The sequence below is a fragment of the Mixophyes fleayi genome, chromosome 2, assembly GCF_038048845.1.
Source record: "Mixophyes fleayi isolate aMixFle1 chromosome 2, aMixFle1.hap1, whole genome shotgun sequence".
Classification (NCBI taxonomy): Eukaryota; Metazoa; Chordata; class Amphibia; order Anura; family Limnodynastidae; genus Mixophyes; species Mixophyes fleayi.
The window spans coordinates 167,942,737-167,964,745 of record NC_134403.1 but is presented as its reverse complement, the minus strand read 5'-3'; the positions used below and the strand labels follow the sequence as shown (position 1 = coordinate 167,964,745).

At 39.5% G+C, this 22,009-nt stretch overlaps 1 protein-coding gene across 10 annotated transcripts in view; it reads left to right on the top strand.

Moving 5' to 3' along the window:
• NF1 (neurofibromin 1) overlaps positions 1-22,009 on the top strand; it is a 193,464-nt gene that overhangs the window by 66,244 nt on the left and 105,211 nt on the right. For 6 of the 10 annotated variants that reach the window (XM_075194949.1, XM_075194947.1, XM_075194946.1 and 3 more), the window contains exons 11-17: positions 2,224-2,298; positions 5,475-5,597; positions 6,253-6,297; positions 15,963-16,097; positions 18,084-18,197; positions 18,567-18,646; positions 19,782-19,905. In XM_075194949.1, the coding sequence (XP_075051050.1) occupies positions 2,224-2,298; positions 5,475-5,597; positions 6,253-6,297; positions 15,963-16,097; positions 18,084-18,197; positions 18,567-18,646; positions 19,782-19,905 (696 nt within the window). Of the gene's footprint in view, positions 1-2,223; positions 2,299-5,474; positions 5,598-6,252; positions 6,298-15,941; positions 16,098-18,083; positions 18,198-18,566; positions 18,647-19,781; positions 19,906-22,009 lie in introns of all 10 variants that reach the window. The other 4 variants (XM_075194951.1, XM_075194948.1, XM_075194945.1 and 1 more) reach the window with 2 other exon arrangements.

The window sequence follows — 22,009 nt, the reverse complement described above, 5'->3', positions numbered from 1 at the left end:
CCTTGATTGTGCAACTGCTTTTGTCCAACCTTTTTTCTGTTTTGGAAGGGGAAGTACGGCCAGGGTCAAGCCTAGAGGTGGGACACTAGCAAACATTTTTGTCTGCTCTACATGGCACTCTAAATTGTCTTGAACACAGTCTGGGATGGTTTACCCGTGTGTTGCATTGGAGGTGGTGAACCAGTGGCCGCGTTCACCTTTGAGTGCACCCACCAAGATCACGGAACCAGCCTCAGCCAGGCTATTTTAGAGCTGATGCAGCGTGCAATACACCCTAAGGAACAGAACAGATATGCTCCCTCTTCTGACCCTTCCACACCAGCCTTGGAGAACCTAGCTTCGGGTTTGTTAGGGCCTTAGTTTTCACTACTTTCTCGCCTATGGGAAGGCAGGGGGGGGGTTCAGGCCCTAAGGAGTCAGATCTCTGCTCCCCAGGGGAGGATGCAGGGAGGTAGACAGGCTTGAGCCACTAGTCATTCAGCTCTCAAGCCCTGGGACAAGCAGCGTGGCAGCACAGTGGCGTAGTGGTTAGCACGTCTGCCTCACAGCACTGGGGTCATGAGTTCGATTCCCGACCATGGTCTTATCTGTGTGGAGTTTGTATGTTCTCCCTGTGTTTGCGTGGGTTTCCTCCGGGTGCTCCGGTTTCCTCCCACACTCCAAAAACATACTGGTAGGTTAATTGGCTGCAATAAAAAAAAATAAAAAAATTGACCCTTGTCTCTCCCTCTCTGTCTGTCTGTGTGTGTGAGTGTGTGTCTATAGTAGGGAATTTAGACTGTAAGCTCCAATGGAGCAGGGACTGATGTGAATGAGTTCTCTGTACAGCGCTGCGGAATTAGTGGCGCTATATAAATAAATGATGATGATGATGACGGGCAGGCTGCCCACCCAAGAGCTCCAGTGGTGGGAGCCTGTCTGCTTCTCTTCCAGGTCCAGTGGTTCAGTTCCACCACAGACACTGGGGTGATAGGCGGAGATACATAAAAGATGTCCTGAAATCCTCATCCTCTGAGCTTTTTTCCACAGGTTATTATTGGAAACAGGGAAAGCCATTCAGTCCCTTATTTCTGGTGGAGTAGTTTCCCATCTTCCCAGAACATCAGAAATAATTGTTTTTGCTCAAATCTCTACCTGGTCCAGAAACCTGCGTAACCTTTTGGCCTATTCTGAACCTTAAAGCTTTAAACGTTTAGTTGTGGGCAGTGTGGTTCAAGATGGAGTCCTTGAGATTGGTCATCAGCAGCATGGAACTAGATGAGTTCATGGTGTCTATTGACATGAAGGATGCATACTTGCATGTTCCAATCTTGAGAGGGAGACTAGTGCATTCTTGGATGCTATTCTTTGCGGATGGTGGGACATTCCTGGTAAATACTTTGCTTTTTAATTTGCATTTTAGTAAGAATTTAATTTCAATTTTGCCCAGGGTGGTCATATATTTTTCTGACTGGAACATTCTTGTAAATAATAAGTGCACCTTGTGATATTGGTACTCCAGGAGTGCACCACATAAATGGACTGTCAGGCCAGCCAGCAGCTAGCTGTCTTGAAATGTTTCAATGATTTTGACCTCCACTGTCTCTCCTTAATCCATACATACCACACCATTAGCACAAAATGCCAGTTGCAAATGGCTGCTTTAGGATTGATGTCTGATTATGTATTTACTTTACTGTAGCCACATGCAGTTTCCCCACCACTAGTTCTACCATCCCCACATCGAAGATTGTAAACTCATTTGGGCAACGCCGTCTTTACCTTCAGTTTCACACCAGTGTACATTATTTGTTTGTATTCTGAGCATTTCAATGACAGCGCTCTATATGTCAGAACTTTATAATTTTAAGAGAACATGTCTATTTCCCAAGTCATTGTCATAATAGGCAACTTGTGTCGTCATTAATATCTTTGTTTAAAGCATAGACAATCAGAACAGATTAACACACATGCATTTTCTTTTGTTCTGATCATGAGATGCAAAGATCTACATACTGATATAATATCTGCAAAATGTTAGAGATTAAATACACTTTTAGTAAAAAAAAAAATGTTTTTGGTCTGGTAGATTTATTTCCTGAAATCAATGTAAAAACTTGTTATAAGGGCAATGAACATTAGCAAACAAATTATTTTTTTATGAACATGTTAGTTTGATGCATTTTCTTTTATTTGGGATTTTGGTAATTTTGTTTTCTTTGTCCTGTCGTCTCTTCTTGACAGATCTGCCTGGCACCACCCTCGCCTTCAACATTTCATTATGTGCTGGTAAACTCTCTACACAGAATTATCACAAACGTAAGTATGTAGTAGTTGTAAGTTCCTTAGGGTATGCTTCTTCAATGGACAAAAAAAGTATGAGAGGCGACTCTTACACCACCCCCCTCCCCTACTATATATACTTATATAGTGCATAGAAACCATTTTTTTTTTTTTAAAAAAACCCTTATTGTACTAAGCACTACATTAAAAAAAAAAAAAGCAGTCTAGCTCAGATGTGACGGGTTCTCCTGTTTTATGATGATGGAATTGTAAAAGTGTTTCTGCTTTGAGAGGCGTGTGTGAAACATATAGTAAAAATCAGTGTCTGATAGTGGGTAACTAAAATTAGATTTAAAATCATAATAAACAGCACCATGCTACCAACACAAATCTGTTTGAACTCTTCTGTCTTTTATCAAAACATACAATACCCTTTGCCAGAGAAAGTAATTTCATGATAAAATGTTAAGTATAACTTCTCTATGCTGCTTTTATGAAACCATTAGTGCAAATAACTGTGATGTAGATTATAGCAACAACCCCATTGTAGTCTTTATTTATTTTGATCGCATGTAATTGCTGAAAGTAGATATCTGATTGCTATGGGTTTACAGCACAATATCACTCCATTGTTATTAATGCCAAATTTTTGAATTGAAAATCAGCACACATTCAAAGAGAAGTGTCAGTCATTTCTGTATTTGTATAGCTTTGTACTCATTGATTCGGAAACATTTTAATATTGCTTCAATATTGCTGTAATTTTTTTGGGATGTATGGCCTTCTGCCACTCTATGAAGTGTTAGGATTGCTAAGTTTGTGATTGCTTTAGCTGACTTTGCCTGTGTACTACATAAGGGTGAATAATTTATTCTTGACATTAAATTTGGTATTATGTAGATGTCCGTTATTTTACTAGTATTCACATTAAACAAATATTAAATAAGAGAGACTGACTGGTTCCTAACACGAATGTTAAGTAGATATAGCTGATGGCTTTAGTCTATAACTCACATTGACAAGGTGTTTTACTACCGGTAAATGGTTTATTCATCTTAGTATTGTGTTGCATTTTTCTTCACCTTCACTTTGCTACAAGCTACACCACATTGTATCTGTTTAAAATGACATGCTACATACCATTTCCCCAGCAAGCCACTAATTTTTACACTTTATTCACACGTCCCCTACCTTGGTAAAAATGTCTTCAATACCATCCTGATGAAAAATGACCGGTTGCTTTTCAGTTAATATATAATGCACTAGGCTAACATATATGTGTAAAGTAACCTTGTGTTTTTCTGGAAGAACAGTGGGCCTGCTAATGCAGGGCCGCGGCATGAGAGTTATCCCATCAATTGGTTTATTCTCACTCTTTGGCAGCTCCTGAGTGACGGGGAGCTGTGATGTAAGACAGCCAAAACATGGAGTTAGTGTAGAGCTATATGTGGCACAACTCTTAGGTGAATCCACCTTATTTGCATGTAGGGCATGCCCCCCAACAGAGGGAGCAAATACTGTATATACTGTTTATTTTTAAACTTTTAATGTGCTATGTAAAGACCATAGCAGCTTAAGTGTGGTTCTCTTATGTGAAAAAAGAAGCAGGTTGTCTTTAAAAGGTATAACCACTTATTTTAATATTTTTTGCATGTGTTTATCCTCGTGTTCAGTTTTCTATTTCTGCTGCTTGTACTGTGTTACTGGGATCCCTGGGGTGAATAGCTCCTATGTTTCCAATTCTTAAGCATCATTGGAACACTGCAAGTACGGCACAATTTCTATAATAGGGTGGCGACATATAGTCAGTATGTCTTCTGATGCCCTTAGGATTAAGCTACACATATGCACTGGATTGCACACAGAGGACTGGAGTGTGCTTTGTGAAACAAGTACATGTGTTTTTTCGAGTATGTATGAAAAAATGTGTTCCTGATCTGACATACGTTTCTCTTAAAAAATCAGTACAATATTTTGCATACTACAACTAGTGTACTGTAGTGGCATTTGGAATTCTGTCTCCTGCAGTTTCCATAGCTGCATTAATGATCTCACTGTTAGGAAGCTTTTAGAGTAATAGGACACGACAGGAAGTAATCTTGCCAAATGCACAGATGGTCTTACAGGCAGAATGCTCACACCAATGTATTCAATACCACTGACTCAGCAGCCTGTCCCCAGTCTCCAATGACACAAATCTTGTAGTACCCATCAGCTGATACAGTAGTGATTTCAATTTCAAAGTTCTAACTAACCACTCAGATCTGAATAAAATTTTGTTATGCTAAAATTAGGTCAGTTTCTAATTAAAGGCTAGGCTTAGCTTGGTTATCAGTGGAAATAAATTAATACCCGGTTACAATTTATGTTGCCAGTAGCATTTAAAAATGTATGTAAAAAGTTTCCACAGCTTATCAGAAACTTCAGTTGTGGAAATTCTTACTTAAAAGTACCCTTGCAAGGGCAGGGCCATGTCCAGTTTGGTTACACATGTGGCAAAATCAGAAAGATCCTGTGGGTTACCACTAGTGTACCTGGCTGGACATCCGCATGAGGTCAGATGCAGTCAGTCTGATAACATCTTTCTTTTTTTATCAGTCCTAATCAACAGTGAGGCAGGTGATGGGGTTTTGGACTAGAGAGCCAGATTAGATTATAGAAAACATTAACTGTTGTCAATGTATGGAAGTTATAAGATGCCTTTTTGATATTTTAACAGAAATATTTTTTGAAGGGTTAGTGTGTGCATATTCACTTTCACTTATAGAAGTCAATAGATTATATGGGAGATTTATCAGTTGTAGCTTTTCTTAAAAAATAATAATAAAAATAACTGCTTATTATGAAGCTTTCCTGTTGCTTTAGAGACTGGAATCCAATCTCAGAGACGACTTCATTGGTGGCTTCTTTCGCACACTGTTCCTCTACTGGTGAGAAGGGCTCAAGAGGCACAGGAACTATGGTGTAGGCAGGAAAAAGAAACTACATGTAATCCAACTCTTAATTAGAATCAGGGCAGTTGCATGCAGCATGCACTGTTTTTCTTTACTATGTCCTGGGCTGTGTGAGCACAGGAAAAGGCACAATGTAAAAACATTTTTTATGAAAAGTGACAGGTCTTTTTTGTACTGGGAAGGGAAAGTAAGCCATTGAAAAGCATGTATTAGCAGGGGGCTTGTTTCATAATATTCAACTGTATTTTATTCTTATAGTCTGCACTAGACTGGTGGCCCACGATTGATGCTGTGTATTGCTACTCAGGAGAACTCCGCAGCATGTTTGCTGAAACACTCAAAATTGTCATGCAGTTACATACAGCAATCCGTCTGACGCCGGTAAAGTTTGTAATCTACTTTTGTGGTTTTTGTTCTTTCCCCTTCATTGCATTTTCTGTGTGTCCATCTCATTCTTTCTGTGTAGTTCATAATTGAAGAGAAGACACACAGGTTCATAAGTTATTTCTATAGCAACAGAGACCCCTTTCATGCTTTTAAGAGTTCTTATTTTTTAAAGGATCTAGGTTTTGAAATACATTAGGTGTTGTACTTTATTTTTATATGTTTATAAAGTAATAATCTTTAAGTAGCTAAGCAACGTGTGAGAGAAGGGATTAGTAAAGTAAAGCTGAATGCAAGTGATTTTCAGCAACTTCTTTGATTGGATGTTAGTGTTTTTCATGGGTTACACTGCCCATTCAATATATACCAATCAAATTAGATTATGTATTATAAAGCTGAGGGAATTACTATTTCTGAAAGTCTGCATGAATTATTTTACACATTGCTAGGCAATTTGTTTACATCCAGATTGTCCAGTTGTCATTTTAGGATGGATAGTATTTAATCAGAAGGCTTGGAACAGTTTAAATGTTAGTGAGATGTGAAAGACTATAAGTGAGGGCATTATACGTGGCAACTGTCATTGATTGGTGGTGCTTTGTCTTCTGCTTACTTTCTGTTTTTTATTGGCTGCTGTCCGTCACATGATCAGATGCCAACCAGTCACTGTTTTGCATGGCAGTGGGCTTCTGTTGCTGTAAGTATGACCCATTGTAACTACCGCAGAAAAGGCTTCAGGTTTTCTTGACTTTTCTGTGTATAGTTACCACAATAGTCACATCATTTCATTTCAGATGCAATAGGCAGCATGTCTTCACTACCAGTGGTTTAATATAGTCCTGTCTATATCAGAATCAACTCCAGTGTACACCAATGGTTTTCATGCGAGTCTGCTACTTAGCGCCTCGCTTTGTTTTGTCAAGGTCACTGCAGTGTTGTTGCTTATCAACATACGTTCATTTCATTTGTCAGTCCCATTTTGCACAGTGCTTTAATCTGTCTGTTTACCCTATACATATACTACTAAATGCCAGAGTTCCTTGTGGTCTGGCTTCATGATTAAATGGATTACCAATAAAAGTAATTGCCTTATAAACAATTGACTTGTTTGACAGTTTTTTTTCCTTTACCCTCAATTTTATGTGGTAACATTTTATTCTCTCATTCATCATATTTGGGGGGACACTGCTTAACCTTGGGGTATAGAAGGCACTGTGCTTGGGTGTAAGGCACTATTCTATACTAATGCTTGTCTGAATGTTCTCATACAAGTTTTTAATTTAGTGCCAAAGGACTTTTTTTTTTAGTTTTATTCTGTGTGGAACTCTGTGCTTTGAAGAAAACGACAAGCTGGACCTCCAGGCACTGGGGTTAGGGGTCAGGTGGGGGCTGTACAATGTAAACCTCCACTATGGAACTTAATACAGTGAGGGGGAGATTCAGTTCAGCATGCGGTGTCTCTGGAACGTCCACCAGACACATCGCGCCAGTGTTATGGCAAAAATCTCTGCTTATTTTTTTCTCGCACCCCATAGAGATGTTCAGAAGAGAGAGCGGAGATTCCTATTGTAATGACTGGCAATGTCTGCAGACTGACATTGTGGTGGTTTCCGCGCACCACATCACCAGCAATTGAATATCCCACAGTGTGGTCTGTTTGTGGTCTATTTTTCAGGAATATTGTTACTCTATCCTGTCACTGTACCTTTTCCTAGTTTTTGTATTGAGCGCTAAATTTATTTAACTATTTTGTCAATGTACTCTGACTTTGTTTATTGAGTGCTGAATTTATTTAGCTGCTTTGATTTGTTAGTGTACTCTCTCTCAATCTGTTATAGAGTGCTGACTTTATATAGTGCTGTGTTCTGTCAGGGTACTTTTGTTAATTTGTGAGGATCTGACTCTACATCAGCACTATTGTGCTACTTTTATAGATAGCCTGCTGGTTCACTCTTTGTCTAGAGTGCTTTCTAGGGTCTCTCTCTATTCTAGTCATTATGTCAGAAAAAGGCTATACCAGATCCAAGGCTGTTGAGAGAAAATCTGTTCTGTATTCCACATCTTTCAAGTGCCAGACATTCGAAACCAGATTCCTGACACGTGGCTTGAGGCTGAGGACAAAGATACACGCTTGTCTAGGGAGGATGCAACCAAGATGCCAGCCAGCCTGCACTTAGCCTGTAGCTCATTCCATCATGAAACCTGCAGAGCATGCAGTGCTTCCTGTGGAGGTAAGTGAACATTTCCCTACTCATCTTCCTTTAGGGACTCCAGCAACAGCTCCCCTTCTCTGGAAGCCTTGTCTCAATTGCACCAGACCTTATTGCTGCAGTGTAGTAGCCCTCAAGTTCTGATACCTTGAGAAGTGAGGACAGGGATTGGCATGGGTCTTCCTTGCTGGAGTGGTCGCATAGATGTCCATATTTCTCTCTGGTTTATTTGTTAGGAGGTTCTAAATCAGATCTCTCCTCTCAGGAGGATGGTGAGATTCAGGGGGTCTCAGACCATTAGGAGCTGACTGGATGGGAGAATGACTCCTCCAGCAGACAGGGTTTTGTGAAACTAATTTTAGTGGGATGCGGAAGAACCTGAGGTTCCAGATTATTCTTTATTCAAAAGAAAAATAAAGCAGAACCTTTCTTTTCCTCCCTGGAGTTAAATGTTTGAGTGTGTCCTAACAGAAGCTGGATACAAGTTTTCAGGTTCTCTGGAGATTTGGTTTCACCTCTCCCTTCTGAGAAGAGCATTCTGGAGTAAGGGAAATTCCACTAAGAGTGGATGCCCTCACTGCACTTCTTGCAAAATCCACCTCTACTCCTATTCTGAATGTTGCTTCCTTAAAGTACAGCTGATCATAAAATGTGAGGGGATTTCTAAATCTATCTTTATAGCAGCAGGCACATCGCTCAGATCCATTTTAGTTGCCAATTTCATCAACAAAGTGGTAGATAAATGGGCTGAGCAGATCTGTATGAGCATACAATCTGTGATGCACAGACCAGAAGAAGTGTGGACCTTAGTAGACCATATGAAGACAGCGTTAAGAGTATTTAGGAGATGCTGTTCTTGATGCGAGTCGAAGTATCTTCAGAACTTTGTCCTTAGTGGTAGCAGCTAGACACACTCTCTGGCCTAGCCTAGAAAGACTGTGGAAGCATTACCCTTTTGAATCGACTGTCCTCTTTGGTCCAGAGCATGAGGAAAAAGCTCTTTTCTCCCAGTTAATTAACTTGTATAGAAAGGTCAGAGAATTTTCTTCCTCTTTTTTTCTCCAGGAAAGCGAGAGGAACTTCTGCGAGGGAACCACAATAGGTGTAAGCATGCTTGGCCCAGCAGGTGTTCCTAGCATGCTGAAAAACCATATGCATGATAAATTACATTTCCACTCAGAAATATCTGTAATGGAGGCCCTTCTCTTTCTGCTCTGGTCTTCTTCGTGCTCATGGGTTGGAGTCATCATAGGAATAATTAACATATTGAGCCTCCACCCAAGTGGTTTTTCTCCACTCACGAAAGATAGTCTGGAGACCAGTCCCATTTGTTGCTAGAAGTGATTGTGCCAGTTCTGAAAGAGCAGAAGGGTTTGTGTTTTTACACCAACCTATTCCTTGTAAAAGAAAAAAGCAGACTTGACTTTGTGGCCAATCCTGAATCTCAAGTCCCTAAACTTGAACATTCGGGGTGAGGTGTCAGTTTGGTCATGAACGCCATTTAGCGAGATAAATTTCTCACCTCCATGACCATAAAGGATGCATATCTCCATAGCCTTATCTGGAACATCAAAGTCCTCTCAGGTTTGAGGTGGAGATAACACTACCTTTTGGTATGGCCACTGAACAAGGAGTTTTCACAAAAGTCATGGTAGTTTTCTTAGGGTTCAAAGGGTAATGGTTATATCATAGCTGGACAACCCTTTGGTAAATGAGAGGTCCCCCCCCCCTTTTCTCCTGATACAATTTCCACTTGACAATAGAAAAAATAAAAAAATCCAGTGTTGTCCAAGCTCATGATTTTTCTGGTTCTACTCTTCGACACCAGTTGAAATCTGTTATTCCTCAGTCAGGTCTCAATCCTCTGTTGCATGAACTAATACAGTGCATTAGACTGTCACCATGGACTTGTCTCTCATGTGGTGGCTGAAGAAACTGAATCTTGGCAAGGGTGCTCACTTCTCCATCCATTGTGACCAAGTATGCCAGTGTGTAGTGATGGGGATAAGTGATTCTGGTCCTCTAATTACAGGGACTTTGATCCCAAAATAAGGCAAAGCTTCCCGTTAACATTCTCAAGCTCAGAGTGATTCTAAACGATCTGCAGCAAGCTCAGTTACTTCTATGGGGAAGACCTATTAGAATCCATTCGGACAATGTCACGGCTGTGACATATATAAAACACCAGGTACACTTTGGAAGACTGCCAAGATAATGCACTTGGCTGAAAGTTATGTCCCAGTGATCTTCGCTGTATTTATCCCAAGGGTGGCCATATTGGGTGGGTTCACCAGATGTCTATATGGTGACCTCTCGGCTGAACCACAAGAAAGCCTGGTACTGTGTAAGAACATGGGATCCAAAGGCATTCCTAATGGATGCCATGACTGTCCCATGGAAGTACCAACAAGTGTATTTTCGCCTTCCTATTCCCCTGTATCCTCGGGTACTAAAGAAGGCCAGGTGACAGGATATACTGGGAATACTTCTGGTAACACTAGACAGCCCAAGAAGTTCATGGTACGTTGACCTTCTAAGCAGGGCTGCAGAACCTCCATGGAGGCTCACTCTAGGAGAAGTCCTATGTTAGGGCCCATTTAAGACCAAGATTTAGTTCTGCTTTTGAGGCCTGGTTCTTTAAATTAAAGAGCTATCTGAGAAGGTCATTCAGAGTGTGGAAAACCTAAACAGACGGTGCGGGAGTAATGGAACGCACTCTTTCAATTTTCGTGCCTTTTGTCCTTTTTACAGGACAGCCTAGACAATGGGTTGCAGTTAGCCTCTCTTAAAGCCCAAGTGTTGGTCCTGTCTGTCTTCCAGATAAAGTTGGCCACTATGTCTGAGGTCTAGACATTTCTCATTCCTCGCATCTAACCTCTTTATGTTCCATCGGTAGGTCTGTGGGACATAAATATAGTCCTTTGGGCACTATAGAAGCTGCATTTCAAGCCTCATGTATATGTTGATCTTAAATTCCTAATATAGAAGATGTCCTATTTGCTAGCCATTACTTTAGTGAGAAAGTTGTCTAAATTGTCTGCCCACTCTTGAAGGTCACCATATCTTGTCTGTTCTTCACACCAAGCATTCCTTCCAATTCAAGGTGGTGTCAAAATTTCATCTGAACATAGATATTGTAATGTGGGCATTGGGACATGATCTATCATCCTAAAGTGACTAACCTCTCCACCTGTTGGATGTGGTTAGAGCCTTGAGGATTTATTTAGACAGATCATCATCCTTGCGTAGAACAGACGGCTTCCGAGCACAAGAGGATGGTCAGCAACTAAACAAACAGTAGGATCAAATCTACAGTCCATTGGCCTTATATCTCAGAGGCAGTTCCAGATGTTATTACAGCCCAATCTACCAGATCGTTGAGAAAGCCTCCTGGGCAGCACTGTAGCCTGTGTTGAAAGTTATATTTGACAAAATCTGGTCCTCCAGCCACAGTTTTTTACCCAATTCTACAGGTTCAATTTCCTTATTTCCCAAGACACCAGCTTTGACTGAAAAGTTTTGCTTGCTGCTGTGTCTGAGCGTACCTCTCCTAGGGGCAGTTTTGGAACATACCCATAGTGTCCCCCAAATAGGATGAATGAGAAAAGATGTGTTTGTACTCACTGTAAAATCCATTTCTCTGAATCCATTTGGGGGACACTGTGTTCCTACCACTTTTGTACTTTGCTTTGTGTTGGGTAGTATTCTTGTTTCATTCCTATCCTGTGGACTTTGTTAGTTAAAAAACTGAGGACTTACAGTGGAAGGGGCATAGAGAGGGAGAAGTAAGTTCAGATAAATTTTAGTATAGAATAGTGCCTTACTCCCAACACAGAACCTTCTATACACTATGGTTAAGCAGGATTTCCCAAATGTATTCAGAGAAATGGATTTTACGGTGAGTACGAAAATCCTTTTGTTGTTTCACAAATATCAAGGTACATTTAGAAAGACTGGTATGAGTGGTTACTACACATTTCACCTTTTCTGACAGATTTTATAAATGTCCCACATGAGCTTCACTTTATTTTAATTCAGCCGTTACTAAATATGTTCTTCAATGTAATGTTTTTTTATTAAATATGAATATAAAATGTCCACTGATGTCAAAATAATATGGAGGTGGGTGAACAAATCAAGCAAGTTGATAATGTCTACATGTAGTAGAAGACATGCATTTGTGTTTTCTTTTCGTAGTTTGTGTTTGTATGCAATTTCTTCTGCACCTCCAAAATCTAGCTTGTGTTAAATCTTTACAAGTAAAAGCTGGGAAGAGAGAGCCTAATTATTAGTGGTATCCTTTTGTTTATTTCTACCTCTAACGGTAATGTATTTGTATAAAAATATGCATAATTAATTCTACTAAACTGTAACCAGTTGAAAGAGATTGAGCAAATGAAGGACCACTAAATCAAAATACCCGTTTAATAAAGGCTTTATCAAGTATCAGTTCTAATAAACTCCCTATAGCTTTGCATATGCAGATACATTTTTGGGCACCCCGGTTAAATTGTATTTCTCACAATCTCTAAATAAAAAGACGTTGGTACTACCACTGCAGGGTACAAACTCCAACATGACATATTTCTGCGCTGTTTAATGCACTATTACTATTTGTTTGCTGAATTCAAGCATACCTCCAAAATCAAACCTGATGTACTTGCAGTGAAGCATTTGGAATAGTATTCACAGTCCCATGAGTAATAATTGGGGAGATCTCAGATTTGCGGCACATGCAAGAAAATCTAAGAATATTTCTGAGCTAGAAGTGTTCTGCAAGAGGAGTAGAAATAATTCCTAAAATATTTATATCTGGCAGTAATAGTTTCCAAACATTTGGTGAAGCCAAAGTATTGCTGACATGGTTCCCAAACTTTTGCACATGCCACATTAATTTTTTTTGTCCTCTTCAGTCTGTTATATTTTTAAAATAGTAATTGTTCTTTGAAATGTGTTTAACTCAGTGAAACATGCAACTAGGGTTCCCAACCTTGAGCATACAACTGTATTTATTAGTAACTTTACTGTAAGACAAGTATTTTTGATTTAGTGGCCTTTAAAAATGTTTATGTACACTTATGTAAAGCTCTCTGTAGTATTTAGTCCTGGGATGAACAACCCTAATTTTAATGCTTCCAAAATCTGCATCAGGTCAAACACTGGAAAACTCTGCTTTAGGTAGTTTGACGGCACAGTGCAGATTCAGTAATATCATCATCCTTCTAGATCATTTATGTATAATAAGTATCCTGCAAAACCAAGATGGGAAAACATTGTCCAGATCTTAATGTTTGCTTTTTTTTGGTCTGTTCTTTAGACACCAAAATAGCTTAATCGCAATATGACTGTCTGTACTGGAGAACATTTATGAAAACCAGCACAGGCTGAAAGTGTCAGTACAATTAAATAAATGGCACACACTATAATTAAAATATTATGAAAAATATGCTTCCACTTTGTGACTCTAGTGTATGAGTTTAATTCTGGCAGGAAGAGAGCAGGTATAGGAGATGTGGTTATTAGTGGTACTTAAAGAAGAAACTGCATTGGAAAATGTGACTGGATTGGTTACCTTTGCCATCCTGTCAGGGGGAGCTTTTTTTTTTTTCCAGATTGTTTTGGGTTTTCACTTACTGTGAGTAACCCACCATTACTGATCAACAACTACTGGTGCTGCTTAGCCTCTACTCACCAGCTGCAAGTGTTAACTCAGCACCCACATGGTTGTAAAGAATTTTTTCTGCCACCACCAGGCTCTTTCACTGTCACCTGGAACTGCTTGCTTCTGGATGGTGTGTGCAACTACTGTAGCAGCTCTTTGCTGGTGACTCTGTGGCATGGTCGCTTACTTTGGATAAGTAATCTGTGCTGAGTGTTACCTCAAGATGCTATTTGCCCACTTTAATGTTGTAGATGTTAGGGTTTTTGTGTTTTATACACAGTTTTAAACACATGTTGGCAGGCAGTAATCCACCCCTGTCCCTTTAATCCATTCAGGTTGATTCCATTATCTCACTTGGATAAGTTATGCACCTTGCTTTTAATTTTACATTTTTTTTTCTTTCTCACCTGTGTGGGGAGAGGAGGGTGCTCGGCTCAAATACATTTTTGGGCTACTACCAGGACTTTGATACGTGAATTCTGGTGCCCCTTGGCCAATTATGGCTTAAGTAAATTAGGACTCTGGTCTGGGAGCAGCAGTCCTGCTGCAGCTATAGATCTTTCAGTGCTTAGCACGTGCTTTGCTCATTGGGACCCACAAGGGCCAGTACACCATCAGGATTCATTTGAATATGTCCAATGCTACAGGAAATAGTCTGGTGTAGCTGCTTGTCTTCCCCTAAGGGGAGATCCGGTTGCAGCAGCCTAAATATTGTTAACCCCCTCTGTTACGCTTTGCGTGTTCAAGGTTCCTGTGAACCTTGTAGGGAACTACTGTGGAGCTCACAGTGCCAACTTCTCCAGTTCCCAGCACATGGTACTGGGAAAGGCATCACTCGCTGCCAGGAGAAAAGGAGTCCACACCGCACCACCAGGAGTAACAATTTTGTTTTAAAAAAAAAAAAAACACAACAATTAAACATTTTTGAAATTATACTTAAAAGCACATCGCTTAAATACACAAAATGGCATAGGGCCATAGCATGGTAGAATTTCTCAGCATCGCCTGGTGAGCTGTGGATTAGAGTATACATTTATCAGTCTCAATCACCAGATGGGGTAAGGAAGAACAGTCTCTGGCAAGAGATCCCAGTGATTTTCCAAAAGTGTATAAGTTCCGTTATCCACTGGTTTTGCATTAGCACCAGTGACACTGCATGTCAAGTGAGACTGTTTGATATGCAGTGGTTAAGGAGAATTTGAGTTCATTGGAACTAATGGGATCCATTCTTATAACCGTTTACATGCGCTTACTAGCATCAAGCACCAGATTTATTTAAGTATTTTGATGTCAGTGGTTAATGAGCGGAAACATGGCATGGTCACATGAATCTTTTTGGTGTAAGTATGTTTAGTTTACTTTTGCTCTGTACTGGTTTCTATATATGTCCTCCAGTATCTGCCTAGTAACTGTGCAGCAGATGTTTAAGGCTAGGTACACACTGGAGAATTTTCCGACCGGCGTCTTGTCTACAACGATTATACCTATGACTGAAGGTTCGATCGCTTGGGCAAGACATGAGTACACGCTAGACACGCTGTAAACGATTAACAAAAGACTAGCGACTTTTCACAGCACTATTGTCATGTTAACAGTTTTTGATTTCGTACACAGTGAAACGACATATGATGTCCCTGTAGCTATATTGCCAAGAAACTTAATTGAAGGGCAGAATATCTTCGGTAGCAACCTCCCAAAGACTTTCCCATCAGCTTTTGTTCATCACTAGATGTACACAGGTGCATAATTATGCAAGCAGACAGATCCAATACACATCTAAAGAAAACATAGATATATGCTTTTCTTGTAGTCTGCGTAGACAACTGTGTATAATTAGGCAAGCAGACATATGCTATACACATTAATGTGATAGACAGCGTCTATTTTTTTTCCATTACAACCAATTGACTGACGTGTGGATCACCTTTCACGTGGGACAGCTACAGACATCAGAAATAAACATACATACACCCCTGAAAGGAGTCGCAGTTTGAGGAACTATCGGCAACTAGTTGTGGAGCCGCTTGTGAATTCATACACGGTACATGATCTTAATGTGATTGGAGTGAGATTATTAAACAGTACGACCAACCTAATGAGCCAACAATTGGCACTTTTTGACGACTTTTGACTACACACTAAAGCGACATCCGAACGAACGGTCATAGGTCAGCTGATTGGCACGATTATTGGATGAAAAAGCTCAGTGTGTACCTGGCCTAAAGATACTCTGATTGTTATATTTACATACTTTCATTTTTTAGTGCATATTAGGAGCAAAACACTTTTGTACCTTTTCATTTACACGTTTATTAAGAAACATGGTAACTGGGAAATGTTCTGAATCTTGAAAAGCATCTTTTGATAATGAAATTGAAATAATTAGACCATGTGTATGTATACTCTTTTTTTCTTTCTAGATTCCTATTGTATTCTAAATGTATAGTATGTAATTCCTTCTATTGACAGTGTGCTGGAATTTTTCCTCAGAGTATTACCTTTAAAGAGAAAATGCCATACCTTAAGTTTAAAGAGAAACCTACAGACGTGGAAACTAGAAGTTATAAATACTTGTTACTGTCTATGGTTAAACTCATCCATGGAGACCCAAAGCTGCTATTATATGTAAGTAAATCTAATGTTCCTGTTTCGTGTGGTTATTGCATTATGTAACTAGGATTGATGGTATTGAAAACACATTGTTATTCCTTTTTATACAAATTTTGCTGTTCTTAATAGTAAGATTATAGCAGGATTAAGTAAGGAACTACTGAAAACTCATTATTCCTTGCTTTTCAATATCAATTTCTTATTTGCGGGACAAAACCCACTAGGAAATCTACCTTTAGTGGACTGCAAGTATTTTTAAAATAATATATTCACATTTTTATTCCCAAATGCAGAGTGACTTGCAATATAGAAATTATATATTTAATCACCTGTCCAAATTAGAAGCTGCTTATTTGCTGCACAGTGGAAAGTGAAAGAGTTCAGATAAGGGGTCAAAGCTAGCTAGACAAACAGTGCAACAATCTGTTCAACATAAAATCTGCACAGAAATATAGAACAATTATGCTTTTTTTTTTTTTTTTTTTTTAAAGCTATGTTCAGGGAAAGCGGATTAAAAATTTTTAGTGTCATTTTAAATAGTGCCACAGGGTACCAAACAAATACACAACACCTATTTAAATCATATTTTAAATAGCTGTTTTAGATGCATTATGCTGTATAAATGAGTAGATACTTTTGGCACATGTTTGCTTGTTTGTTAATAGATGGATGTTTGCATGAAATTAGTCTTATTTTGTTCAGTAGACTTTAGATACTTTTTTTCAGATAGTGCTGAATAAAAATATTTAATCACATAATTTGTATGTAATTGCAGATTATTATAGCTAATCTTATTTATAATCATTTTTTCCAGATTGTAGCTGTGTACTAAAATGTCAAGCTACAATTTATACTTTGCTTTTTTATTGATTAAATGTTTTCATATGATATTTCTTGATTTGTACTGTTACCTTAGGTTGTCTCTCTCACTGTGCTGCAAAACAGTGTGCACATGTGTTATAATTAGCTGCTAGTGTTCTCAATGACAGTGACATCTGCCATCAGGTGGGATCTAATGGGTATAAAATGTTCTTATTGAAACATCATGGTCCTTCATACAACTGAAATAAAGTAAAACATTATTTGCCATGATTTTCATTTCCTTAAATAATGCAAATTATTAGTTTTTCTTATGTAGAGAATTTTACTGAAGGACCACCTAACACTTTATTACTAATTACATACTTATTCCCTTATTTATGTAGAGCCTTTCTCCCAATAGGACTAAAATTGTTTTATATAGTTGCAGATGGTTAGGCAGCCATCTTGGGTCTGTTCAGCTGCTATTCTGTGGAATAATTTGCATCAGCCCTGCTCCATTGGAGCTTACATTCTTAGGGGCATATTCAATTGTTCCAAAGTCGAGCGCGGAAAAAATATTACCGTTAATACGGTAATCTCTCGCTGGATTTCAGCTTGCGGCTCCCTGAGCTACGAGCTGAAATCCAGCGATTTAATTACCGTATTAACGGTTTTCTGCGCACGATTACCGTAATATCGTAATCGTGCGTGGACCGCGGGATTTTCGGCAATCCCGCGGACAATTGAATATGCCCCTTAGTTTCCTACCACGCATTAGGGTTTAGTATATTTTTGGACTGTGGGAGGAAAACGGAGTACCAGCAGAAAACCCACACAAACACAGGGAGGCCATGCAAACTCCACACACATAGGGCTATGGCAGGAATCGAACCCATGCAGGGGCGGGCTGGCACATTTCAGCCCGGGGGCGCACAGGCGGCCGCGTCACATGACACGCGTCATGTGATGCGGCCGCCTGTGCGCTGACGCAACCGCATTGCCTGTCGTGATGCGGACGCCTGTGCTCCGCTGGAAATATGCACCGCATGACACTAAGTTTTGTGAGGCAGTGATACTAACCTTTGTGCTTCTCCTAGATAGGAAATTCTGTGTTCATTACCCCAAATTGAAATGTAATCAATTAGCTCTGTTATTTGTTCTTTGCTTATGTTTTCTATATTGCATGTGTTTTATTTCCAGAACTCTGGAAAAGCAGGGCCTGACATACAAAGCAGTACTGCAGAGTTAATTAATGGATTAGTGCAGCTGGTCCCACAGACAAACATGCCAGAGATCGCACAGGAAGCCATGGAGGTGAGGGATCTGGTTTCTGGTTATTTTTGTGGTTTTAAGCAAGTGAAAGATAATTCTCTGAAAGCAAGAAATTACCACCATGTTAAATAGTGAAAATGTTTGTGAGGAGTGAGAAACAGACCCCGGGTTACTCTTTAAAATACTTTACCTAACCTTATTGTTTGCACAATGCTTTTGCCGATGAGGTAAACTATTTATACCCTAATCTGTCAGTACACCCTGTAGTTCAACCCATCTGAAGTGTAATGCTATTAACACTTTTATTCAAAACTTTTTATCAGCTCTGATTCATTTTGTTTCAGAACTTCAGGCTAAATAAAAATTAACTTGAAAAGTATCGTTTATATTCCTGATTTGTTTTAAATATAGGCATTGTTGGTTCTACATCAGTCAGACAGCATTGAACTTTGGAATCCCGATGCACCAATAGAGACATTTTGGGAAATAAGGTGGGTTAAGTATGCTTTTAATTTCCTGACACAATAATTGATTTGGTTTGGATTACAGACTGGAAGATGCAACCTATGGTCTGTGAAATCTCTGATCTGCACTGGCTAATACATTTTCTCAGTTGGTTCAGTTAAAAGATGAAACTAGATTTTTGAGTACCAGTTACATGCCTGATGTCAATGATTAATGAGACCTGAACAAATTTCTGTGCAACATATTAAAGCATTGCACATTGGAGCGTGTGGTTTCAGTGGAGTGTGTTTAATTTTTTTCTGACACAAATCTCCATGTACTTGCACATTATATCAGCATAGCTTTGTATTAGACAATCTAAAATAATTTGTAAATGTTTGCTTTAAGTTATTTACTATTAGTAGTCAGAGGTTTCCAAATCAGAGAGAGGGTTTAGACTGCACATAGAGCATGATCAGCTCAAGGTGATGAGCATAGATGTGATGTAAGGTTGTGTGTCCTCCATGGTATCTTTATAAACTCTTATAACTGGCACATGTTTGTTTTTTGTTATTCTTTTTAAGTTATCTTGGAAATGGCACTGCAATGGATTTTTATTTCTGTTCATCAAAATAGTAGTACAGGAGTTAATGAAACAGGAACATTTAGGTACAAGCAACCATTTTTAAGGCACCATAGTGACTTACCAACTGATATTTTTTTTCAGTCGTGGATTAATCACAGATGTGGGAATTAAAATGGATATGTCACCAGCTAACATACCGGTGATCAATTTTTAATATGCAGAAAATGTTGCATGCATCTGCTCCTTACGACCTGGAGTTGTATAGTGCTGCTGTAAGGCAATCCATAAATAAGTTGTTTTTGTTTGAAGAAAGAATTGTTCTTATGCATTTCATTCTTGGGTAAATTGCAAATAAATTGTAATTGTGTGAGGCCGTTGCAGTATATATCCTTTTCTCTCTATATTCACATACACTTAAAGTACAAGTTGTAACAAATTGGTAGCCCAGAAATAAGGTAAACTACCACTACTGTGGTATCACTTGGATGCATTCTGCCACCAACCCCTCATTTTCATACACTGTTTGAATTCACAGTATATAATGTAAAATTAAAGATATTTCTTAATCATTAAAGATACTACTTTTTCTCTAATAGCTCACAAATGATTTATTGCATCTGTAAGAAGTTGACGGGTCATCAGATGCTTAATAGCACAGAAGTCCTGAAATGGCTGCGAGAAATTCTGATTTGCAGAAATAAATTTCTTCTTAAAAACAAGGTATTCATAAAAATTATATATTTGCTGAATGTAAGTCTCATTATAAATTTGCACTTTAAAGTAATCTAGAGGTAATATTAAAAAGTGGTTCTTTGGAACAATTACAGATTGTGATAAATCCTTTTGTCTGTTTTTGCTACTATAAATACTCTGAAAAGATGGACTTACTCTGCCACCCTGCTGGGGGGTTGGTTTTACAGAATTATCTTTTCTTGGGGTTCCCCATACTGTCGATAACCTGCTGTTAATAACCACTAGTACCGGTACTACTTGGCCACCAGACACTCAATTGCTGTAAGTGTCAACTGAGCACCAGTGTGGTGTCCCTAGTTGTAGTAAAATAATAGTTGCTGTCACCACCAGGCTCCTTCATCGATACTTGGAACCATTTGTTTCTAGATGGTGTGTCTAGGTGTAGCACCAATTTGCTGGTGACTGGGTCCTCTTGACCACTTTTTATGGATCAGGACTCCTAGGTAGCAGGTAGGGATGTGCACCGGCCACTTTTGGTGTCTCGTGTTTTGTGTTTTGGATTCGGATTTGCTTGAGGTTTTGGGTTCGGATTTGTTTCGCAAAACACCTGACAAAAGGTTTTGGTTCGGATTTATTTTGAAAAAAACATAAAAAGTGTTAAAATCAAGTTTTTTGGTTTATTTTCACTCCTACGCTATTATTAACCTCCATAACATTCAATAACAATCATTTCCACTAATTCCCAGTCTATTCTGAACACCTCACACCTCACAATATTGTTTTTAGTCCAAAACGTTTCACCGAGGTAGCTTTCTGGACTGCATAGTGCAGTGGTCCCGGTACACAATTTGGTATCGGGGCCACAATACCTCCGCCTTCAAATGGTCTGAATTCCACTGCACAGCTGCCTGCAGTAATATAGCAGTACCACTGGAATTATACTGCTGAATCAGTGAACTTTGTAATATTGCAGTACCAATGGACTTGTATTGCAGGATTGTTTTTGGATATTTTTTTTTAATTTCTTTTTTTTATAATTTTTTTTATAACTTTTTTTAAAAATTTTTATAACTTGGGAATAATGGGGAAATAACAATGCCCTTAGAAGGACAGAGCACAGGACACAGCACCACTGGACTGAACAGGACACAGCACAGAACCCAGCGGCACTGGACTGAACAGGACACAGCACAGGACCCAGCAGCACCACTGAACTCAGAAGGACAGAGCACAGGACCCAGCAGCACCACTGAACTCAGAAGGACAGAGCACAGGACCCAGCAGCACCACTGAACTCAGAAGGACAGAGCACAGGACCCAGCAGCACCACTGAACTCAGAAGGACAGAGCACAGGACCCAGCAGCACCACTGAACTCAGAAGGACAGAGCACAGGACCCAGCAGCACCACTGAACTCAGAAGGACAGAGCACAGGACCCAGCAGCACCACTGAACTCAGAAGGACAGAGCACAGGACACAGCACCACTGGACTGATCAGAGCAGAACACAGCACAGCACAGCACGAGATATAGCAGGACAGAGGACCACCTAACACAACCTCCCTCTACCCTGATCAATGCCCGAGTGAAGATGGCAGCGGCTAGCAGGGAATTTATAGAATACAAGTATCGCGAGATCCGACAGCGGGATTATAACTCAGAGCCTCTGTTTCAGTTTTGCAATTGGCGTGAATACCCGGATCGGCAACGTTCGGGTGGGCTCGGATTTCAGATATCCGAGCCTGCTCATCTCTAGTAGCAGGTGGTGGGCAGAGTGTTGACTCAGGACTCTGGGTTTAACACAGGACAGAAGAGGGATGGATAACATTTTTAGCTCTTTTTAGTAGGTTTCAGGAATTCAGCAGGCATAGGCCTCTTGCAGGAATAGAAGTAGAATCTTTAGGAATATTAGTTTTTATTGATCATCAGTAGCCCTAACAAAAATATGTTACTCAAGAGTAGCACACACGTTTTAAGGGGCTTTATTGGCGTCTTTATACAGCTTTCTTTTACACACTAGCATGGAGTTATCCAGCCAGCTGTGTTTGTTTTTGTTTTGTTTTTTTGTAATATAAGGTCTGGGTTGAGTCACTTATCTTAAACGTGAATCAGCCTTGATCTTCGTCACCCC